The sequence below is a fragment of the Physeter macrocephalus genome, chromosome 14 (assembly GCF_002837175.3).
Source record: "Physeter macrocephalus isolate SW-GA chromosome 14, ASM283717v5, whole genome shotgun sequence".
Taxonomy (NCBI): Eukaryota; Metazoa; Chordata; class Mammalia; order Artiodactyla; family Physeteridae; genus Physeter; species Physeter macrocephalus.
The window spans coordinates 119,881,648-119,891,343 of NC_041227.1; the positions used below are offsets into that span (position 1 = coordinate 119,881,648).

The 9,696-nt window shown below is 38.3% G+C and overlaps 1 protein-coding gene across 4 annotated transcripts in view; it reads left to right on the top strand.

The window, feature by feature from the left end:
• Window positions 1-9,696, top strand: part of TLK2 (tousled like kinase 2) — a 108,572-nt gene that overhangs the window by 46,022 nt on the left and 52,854 nt on the right. For all 4 annotated transcript variants that reach the window (XM_028498446.2, XM_024130106.3, XM_024130110.3 and 1 more), the window contains one exon: window positions 4,211-4,378. In XM_028498446.2, the coding sequence (XP_028354247.1) occupies window positions 4,211-4,378 (168 nt within the window). The remainder of the gene's footprint in view (window positions 1-4,210; window positions 4,379-9,696) is intronic.

Sequence of the window (9,696 nt, forward strand, 5' to 3'; positions counted from 1 at the left end):
GCATGTGGGATCCTCCCAGGCCAGGGCGCGAACCTGGTTCCCCTGCATCGGCAGGCGGACGCGCAACCACTGCGCCACCAGGGAAGCCCCATATTTTTTTTTTAATCTAGTAGACATAGTTGTTTTATAACCTGTCTGTTAATTCTTGTATTTGAAGTTTTTTTGAATCTGTTTCTTTCTGCTGTCTCTTCTTTTTCCTAGTTGTTGCTCAGGGCTTTATTTCTTTTATGCTTTTGGTTTTTTGTCTTTGTGCTGCTCATTGTTCTTGAAAAATTATTTGTGAAATTTCTTTGAGATCAAGAATAAGATATGTTCCTCCAGGGAGAATTTTTATTTGCTTCTTTCAAGTGCCTAGAGATTCTACCCATCTCTACAAACTACTGAATTCATGGCTTGCATTTTGTCTGTTTGGTTTGCTTATTTTGTTTCTTTCTTTCAACCACCCAGGCATTATTGATTCCCGATTATGTTAACATTTCTCAGGGGAGCCTCCACCCCCTGCACGGCCAAGGCAACTTCATTGCAGCTCCCTGAGGGCAGGGGAAATATTTCTTCTGGCTTACATTTTCCCTGAGGCTGTAACCCTTTGGAAGTGTAGTTTAAAGTGGGAAGGGTTTCATAATGAACCCCCTACTCTGGGTGGGCTTTGGCCTATGACTATCCAGTTGGCAACATGGTGCCCTAGAAATGGAAATTCAAGATCTGCAGGTACTCTTAGGGCAAATGTGACTTTGTTTCCCTTAGGTTTTGCCATGACAGACCCCTACTATTTTAGCAACTTTTCATTGCTTTTAATATCTTTTTAAAATATTTTGTCCTGTCTTTACAGTTGTTTTCTAAGGGGAGGTTGGTACAAACATCCCAGCCTGCTATATTTCCAGAGATATTTAAAGATCTTTCAGCCCTTGGCAAATATTTATTGAATGTATAACAGAATGGTTTGTTTTAATATTGCAGCTTCAATGATATAGTCTCCCAAGTAGTGAGAATATTGTGAATGAGTATTACAGGTATTCTGGAGCCTGAATTTAAACTGTTTTATTGGTTAGGGCAGGAGTGTTATTTTTAAGGCGATAGATTCTACTCATAGATTTTTTTAAAAATAAGTTTTTTGTCAGGATCATTTTGATTAGTCTACTTTACTTTTATTTTCTAAAATGAAAGTGTTAAATAGTTTTCCCTGATAAAGGGATACATGCTGATTATGAAAGTCCAACAGTTGAGAAGTGGTAAAATATAAAGTCCTTTCCACAAGAACTATTATTAAAGAGTTTAGTGGGCATATACATGTATGTTCATGTAGTAGATTTCCTCATTTTCATTGTATTTATTTAATCAATAGCCTTAAACATTTTGTATTCTGTAAGTAATGCTGTAATGAATGTCCTTGTATATACATCTGTACTTATGCATGTTTTTCCTTTGGATAAATTTCCAAAGTATAGCTCCCAAATCAAAGAATATGCTCACTTTAAAATGTCATCACATGAATGATAAAGAAGATGTGGTCTGTGTGTATACACACACACACACACACACACACACACACACACACACACACACAGGAATATTACTCACCCATAAAAAGAATGAAATACTGCCATTTGCAGCAACATGGATGGACCTAGAGATTATCATAGTAAGTGAAGTAGGCCAGACAGAGAAAGACAAATATCATATGATATTGCTTATATGTGGAATCTAAAAAAAAAAATGTTACAAATGAACTTATTTACAAAACAGAAATAGACCCACAGACATAGAAAACAAACTTATGGTTACAAAAGGGGAAAGGGTGGGTGGATAAATTAGGGGTTTGGGATTAACATACAACACACTACTGTATATAAAATAGATAACCAACAAGGACACCTACTGTATAGGACAGGGAACTGTACTCAATATTTCGTAATAACCTAAAAGGGAATCTGAGAAAGAATATATATATTCAGTTATATATATATAACTGAATCATTTTGCTGTACACCTGAAACTAACACAACATTGTAAATCAACTATGTGTCAGTTTAAAATAAAATAAATGTCACCACATAATTGCTAGCAGGCTATCAGCAGTTTGAGAGCCCCAGTTTCTGCCTACCCTTCTAATACTGAATTTTATCATTATAATCTTTGCCAGTGAGAAAATACCTTGTTTTAACTTGCATTTCTTCATCAGTGATATTAAACATCTTTTCATATGATTAATGGCCTTTTGGATTTCTCTTTTAATGCTTATTCAGTTCCTTTGCCTATTTATTTATTAGTGTATTGTCTTACTGATGGGTAGGAGCACGTTATTTATTAAGATTGTTAACTCATTGTCATTTATATTGTAAATATTTTTTGCCTGTTTGTAATTTATTTTTTAACTTTATGTTGACTTTTACCATTCAGAAGTCAAAAAATTTGAAGTAGTCAAATTTATCAATGTTTTTCCTTCATGACTTACTGGTTTTGTCTTAATCTTAGATGTTTCTATATGGTTTCTATTTTTACTGTCATGTTTAAAAAGTCCTTCACCACTAGAAAGTCATAAAAGCATTTGCTTATATTTTCTTATAATTTTTATGTATGCTATAAGGAAGCAGTCTACTTTTTCTTTTTTCTAATAACTACACACATATCCTATCATCTTTGAAATAAATTCCCACTAATTAGAAATGCACTATAATCACAAATTATACATCCATTTTATATGGGTCCGTTTCTGAATTTTCTGTGCCACTGATCAATCTGTCTGTTCCTGTACCAGTGTTATGCTCCTTTGGTTAATGTTGCTTTGCAGTAAGTTTTAATAGCTGGTCAGGTTCCCTGATAACCTTTATCAAAAATTATGTGGCTAATTTTGATTATTTTTCCAAGTGGACCTCAAAATTAACTCGTGAACATCCACAAAACAATCCCCCAAAAGAGCAAGAGAGAAGCTAGATGATCTCTATACTACCACAACACCTTCTCTTACAAAAACAGAAGCAAAAATACACAAAAAGCCCTAAGCATTGGCTTTTAGAAAAATTTGACATGTGTAAAATTTTAACTCAGGAGCATGGTATTGCCATTTGATTTAGGTCATCTTTTATATTTGTGAGTGAAGCTGTGGTGTTTTTTTTAATGTGTAATCTGCATATTTCTTAAGTTTCCTTTTAAGTATTTTACAGATATTTTGAATCTGCTTTTTCTTCTATTACTACTTGTTCAGATTATAATCAGTTGTGATATGTGGGGAAGTTATTGATTTTTCTGTATTTATTTTATATTTGGCCATCTTACTGAACCCTTATTTGTTGTTTTTCAGTTGATTTGTTTGGTTTCCTTTGTGAATAGTTATATCATCCGAAAGTGACACTTTTTAATGTTTAATATTTTCCAATATTTATACCTCATATTGTTTTCCTTATCACTTTGGCTAAAAATTCTGTGATAATGGTGAATGATTATGATATTAATGTATTAACCCCTATCTAATTCCCAATTTTAATGAAAGTGCCTTGAGTATAGCACCATTAATTATATTTATGTTTATTTCTGAAAAAATACTCTTTGTTGTGTTAAACATGGATACTCCCAGTTTTTGTGTGTTTTTTTTTTTTAAGCATTGCCCAACAATGTGCAAATCTTGTTTGGCGTCTAAAGGAAAGAATTTTGATTCTCTGCCCACTCCCACCCGCCACATTAGTGTAATGAATTACATCAGTAGAGAGAATAACGAGCTATCCTTACGTTCCTGGAATAAACCGTACATAATTGTGGTATATTGTTCTTTTGTTTGTATTTATTTTATATTTTTTCATATAGGTGTAGTAGGGTGAGAATAGAATAGAGTGAAATAAGTTCTACCTGTAGAGTAGGGGACAAATGCCTTAATCTTTATTAGTCTAGAGGAGAGAAATAGCATTTCCTTTGTAGAATTGAGGGTATTATGAAGTTGTTTGTTGAACTCTACAAAGTAACCTGCAAATTCAGAGTTAGTAAATATAGAACCATTAAAATGTAATTTTATGGAATTTGAGTAAGATACTAACTCAGGTTTTTAGGTAGGTCATAATCCAGTGGTAATGTTATTATGCTTTCCATATTTGTTTGCAGAGGTGTTTTTTTAAAAAAATCCTTCTTATATCTGATAACCGTGTTTTAATCTGTTGCATGTTTTGGCAGTATCAGATTTTCTTTCTCATGTAATTTGTGTGTTTTCTTTAATGTTTTCCAGCGGCGAGTAGAACAGCCCCTCTATGGTTTAGATGGCAGTGCTGCAAAGGAGGTATCAGAGGAGCAGTCTGCTCTGCCAACCCTGATGTCAGTGATGCTGGCAAAACCTCGGCTCGACACAGAGCAGCTGGCACAGAGGGGAGCTGGCCTCTGCTTCACTTTTGTTTCAGTGAGTACTAAGGCTAAGTTTATGCAGATCCTTGTTTTCCTGGCGCTCCGAGGTGAAGTTTGAGTAATTATTTTGGTAGACAGATGATGATTTCTAACTCTGTTACTTCTAAAGATATGTGTTTGTACTCAGTCCCGCTTGGTTCAAGGGGCTGAGAGAGACTGCTCTGTCAAAGTCTGAGTGTACCATGGGAAGGAAAACACAATCTTAGGTTGACAAGGAAGAAAAGAAAATAATTGTAATAATGGAATCAGATTCCATTAGAATTAAAAATAAAATATCCAAACTCCAGCCATCACTTATTTAAAGTAATTTTCAAGTTAATAAAATCTTAGTGTGGGGACAGGCAGGCTTATCAGTCATTTCCCCCTGTGTGGTACTTGGGCAACCTACTACATGCTTGCCTTCTCTCACTTCTTCAGAGTGTTAGCACAGTTACTTTTTCCAAGATTTGGCTACCTGTCTGCTCCTTTCAGCTTGCTTCTTTCTTCTTCCTTGAAGAACAAGAATTTGATTATTATAAATGTTTGACCCCCATTTTTTATTTGCCGAATTATAATGCAGTTTGGCTTAAAAGTTGTTGCTTTTCTTGGTTTCTTTGCCCTACCAAGTGCCTGTTTGTTGCCAAGGATGGTATAAAGCAAGAGAAAGACCCATTGCCCTATTCTTCCATTTTTAGGGGCATCATTCAGAGCTGCGTCACCATTGATCAAAATTTCTTTCCCTCTTAGTGGTTCATTTTGTCCAGTAATAATCTGTTTCCTCTTTATTTGCTCTGTGGATTCTGAGCAAATAAATTTCTAATCTCTGGGATTAACCCACATGCGTTGTATTAAGAAAGGCCATGGAATGGTGGGTGTCTTAAGGAAAGGAGATAAAAATAATAACATAGTTAGATAGGGATCGTTGTGTATTATTTGGATAGATTCCTCCCTCCCTCCCTTCCTTCCTTCCTCAGCTTAAAACAGCACCCATTTATTACCTCACAGTTCTGTAAGTTTGGGGGTAATTTGTTGCAGAGCAATAGAGGACTAATACACATGGCTTTATCCTTAATGCCTGTTTTTCCTCACATTCTACATCTAATCTATCAGAAAATATACTTAAATCCAGAATCTGACCATCTCTTACCGTCTCCACTGCCACCACAATGGCCCACCATCTCTCTGCTTTGGAATACTTTCTTGTAGTTATTACTGCTTTCCCTCAAAAAAGAGGTAATACAGCTTTTTTAAAATGTACAAATTTTTTTTGTTGTTGTTTAACATCAAAAGAATGGAGAAACTTCTTGTGTGAAGACAGTATAATTTTGTGCTTCAGTGGCAAAGGAGACAAAACGTAAAATGGGAGAATTGACCAGTATAATATTTTGAGTGGGCCTGACAGTAGTATGGAATAGTTTGTATGAGAATGCAGTAGTGTTGTTTTAGAGAATGTTTGTCTCTCTATGTATGTATATATTTCATTGTGTGACAGGCACATAGTCAAATACACAGGATTTTGATTAGCAAGAACTCGTTCCCCTGATGCGAGCCTTCCGTCAGAGGTAGGGGCATGCAGGCTGGGGGCGGGTACACGTGAAGGACAACCACCTGCTCAGTCCTGTCACCTAGTACTCAGGCTGTCAGAGGAGTTGCACATGCTACAGCCAGATTGCTCTCATGTGGAAGAGAGATGACAGAGGAGTAAGAAAACAATCATGTCTGAAGAAAGAACATGGAAACAGTATAAAAACGAAAGGCCTAGAAGCTTTGGTATAGTTCTGTTTCTCTCTCTCTTTTTTTTTTTTTTAAAAAAATAAATATATTTATTTATTTTTGGCTGCATTGGGTCTTTCTTGCTGCATGCGGGCTTTCTCTAGTTGCGGAGAGCAGGGGCTACTCTTTGTTGTGGTGCGTGGGCTTCTCACTGTGGTGGCTTCTCTTGTTGCGGAGCACCGGCTCTAGGTGCGCAGGCTTTAGTAGTTGTAGCACGCGGGCTCAGTAGTTGTGGCTCGCGGGCTCTAAAGCGCAGGCTCAGTAGTTGTGACGCATGGGCTTAGTTGCTCTGCAGCATGTAGGATCTTCTTGGACCAGGGCTCGAACCCGTGTCCCCTGCATTGGCAGGCAGATTCTTAACCACTGCGCCACCAGGGAAGTCCAGTTCTGTTTCTCTCTGCTTCTCTGCATTTCTTGCCGGGATGTAAGCTTAGTGATATAAAAAAGGAAAAAAGCAAAAGAGTTAACATTAATATATAACAAATGTTAATTAATAGATAGAGACAAGCAGTTTACTTTAAAAAAAAAAGGCAAAGACTATGAACAGGCAGTCTTACAGGAGGAAGAAAAGACAAATGACTAATAACAAGAAAAAATGCTTAACTTCAGCCCTAGAGAAATACAAAATAAAATAACTTTTGAATTATCAAGTTGGCAAGGATTAATAAATTTGATAATTCCTAGTGCAGGTAATAGTTTAGATACACATGCAGTTTTATACTGACTATAAATTGGTAGAGTCATTTGGACAAGTTGGTAATGTATCTCAGTGTTAAGTTTACATATCCTTGGGTCCAGAAATTCCATTCCCATAAAACTTCACAAAGCTGTTTATTGTATTGTTTATAAATTGCAAAAATCTGGAAGCAGTGTCCCTCCACATTGTTTTTTTTGTTTTTTGTTTTTTTTTTTTGCGGTACGTGGGCCTCTCACTGTTGTGGCCTCTCCCGTTGCGGAGCACAGGCTCCGGACGCGCAGGCTCAGAGGCCATGGCTCACGGGCCCAGCTGCTCCGCCGCACGTGGGATCTTCCCGGACGGGGGCACAAACCCGTGTCCCCTGCATCGGCAGGCGGACTCTCAACCACTGTGCCACCAGGGAAGCCCCCTCCACATTGTTTTAGAGGAACTTAGAACAAGGATATCCATAACCTCCATGTTGCTAAATCCAGCAATCAGTTTTCAGAACTTATTCAATATAATTCATTAGCCACAGTCCCTTCTTCTCCAAGCACATGGTCTTCTCTTGGCTTCTACTCTTTTGGTTCTTCCTCATTTCCCAGATCTCCAAACACTGGAGTGCCCCAGGGCTCAGTCTTCAGACCTCTTGTCTACCTTCATTCTGTAATGAGAATCTCATTTAGTTTCTTTGTTTCAGTTATCACCTATATGCAGAGGACTTCCAAATTTATATCTCCTGCCCAGAGCCGTGCCCTGAATTCCGGACCTATGTAGTCAGTTGCCTCTTTATGTCTAATAGGCATATCAGATTTAACATGACTGAAACTGAATTCTTCATCTTGTTCCCCCACTCCAGACCCCCATTTCTTCCACATCTCAGTAATTGTCAACTCTCTTCTTCTAATTGTTTAAAAATCTTGGAGTCATTCTAGTCTTATCTCTTTATTTTACACCCCAATTCCAAATCTATCAGCAACTCTTACTGATTTTACCTTCAAAATATGTTCAGAATCCTGCCACTTCCACCCCCCTTAATAACTACCACTCAAATCTAATCTCCCACTGAGATTATGGTGGCAGCCTCCTAACTGGACTCTTTCCTTCTGCCTTTGTTCTCAACAGATCAGAGTGATCCCATTGAAACATAAGTCCAGTCATGCCACTCCCCTGCTCACAAGTGTTTAAAATGGCACATAACGCTTTGTATGGCCTCTTTCCCACCACTTTGACATCTGTTACTACTATCTCCCTTCCTCACCAAGTTCCATCCACACTGCCTACGTTTCTGCCTCAAATACTACCCGACATGATCTCACCTCTGGGCCTTTGCGCTTGCTGTTGCTTTTGCCTTAACATTCTTCCTCTAGATATCAGCATGCCTTGCTCCCTCAGTTCTCTCTAGTCTCTGCTTAAATTTACAGCCTATCAGAGAGGCTGCACTGTATAAAATAGCACCACTTCCTGCCCACCCCACACATTGTGTTGCTCCTGTGCCCTGTTTTTTCTTCTTGGTCTTATCACCAACTGACCTGCTATAATTTACTTCTTTGTCTCACTCCCCACTCCCACACTACCTCCCCTCCACTGGGATGTAAGCTCCATCAGGTCAGGGACTTTGCGTTGTTCACTTCTGTATCTCCAGTGCTGGAACTGGATCTGCTCTCCTAGACACTCAGTGTAATTATATGTCGTATGAATTAATGAGAGCATCTTTCATATAAGGACTAGTGAAATAAAATGTAATACATATATACAGTGGAATGCTCTACAGTTGATCAAAGAAGTGAGATAGATATATATGTGCTAACAATGAAAGATCTATAGATAGATATTGATAAATAAAAATAGGTGGCAGCATATTATGAGTTTGAGCCTTTAAATGTTTAAATCGTATTGTTACATAATTTTATATATTTCAACATAGGAAATTAATTTTTAAAATTATAAGCATATAATTTTCTAAATTGTAAAAATAATACATGTACATGGCCCACAAAAAATTGAAGTGATGGAGAAGAGTAAAATTCTTTCCTTTGTGTTCCTCAGACAACCACTCTTTTTTTTTTTTTTTTTTTTTTTTTTTTTGTGGTACGCGGGCCTCACACTGTTGTGGCCTCCCCCGTTGCGGAGCACAGGCTCCGGACGCGCAGGCTCAGCGGCCATGGCTCACGGGCCCAGCCGCTCCGCGGCATGTGGGATCCTCCCAAACCGGGGCGCGCACCCGGTTCCCCTGCATCGGCAGGCGGACGCGCAACCACTGCGCCACCAGGGAAGCCCCAGACAACCACTCTTAAAAGAGTTTGTGTTTTAGATTTTTCTACTGAATACCATTTTAACGTCAAATTATCTCTTGTGTAATCAACTTTATTTTTTTTGGAATATTTATTTATATTTTTTGGCTGCGTCGGGTCTTAGGTGTGGCACGTGGGATCTTTCGTTGTGGCACGTGGCCTTGTGGGATCTTAGTTCCCGGACCAGGGATCAAACCCGCGTCCCCTGCATTGGAAGGCAGATTCTTTTTTTTTTTTTAACATCTTTATTGGAGTACAATTGCTTTACAATGGTGTGTTAATTTCTGCTTTATGACAAAGTGAATCAGCTATACATATACATTTATCCCCATATCCCCTCCCTCTTGAGTCTCCCTCCCACCCCCGCATCCCACCACTCTAGGTGGTCACAAAGCACCGAGTTGATCTCCCTGTGCTATGTGGCTGCTTCCCACTAGCTATCTGTTTTACATTTGGTAGTGTATATATGTCCATGCCACTCTCTCACTTAGTCCCAGCTCACCCTTCCCCCTCCCCGTGTCCTCAAGTTCATTCTCTACATCTGCATCTTTATTCCTGTCCTGCCCCTAGGTTCATCAGAACCCTTTTTTT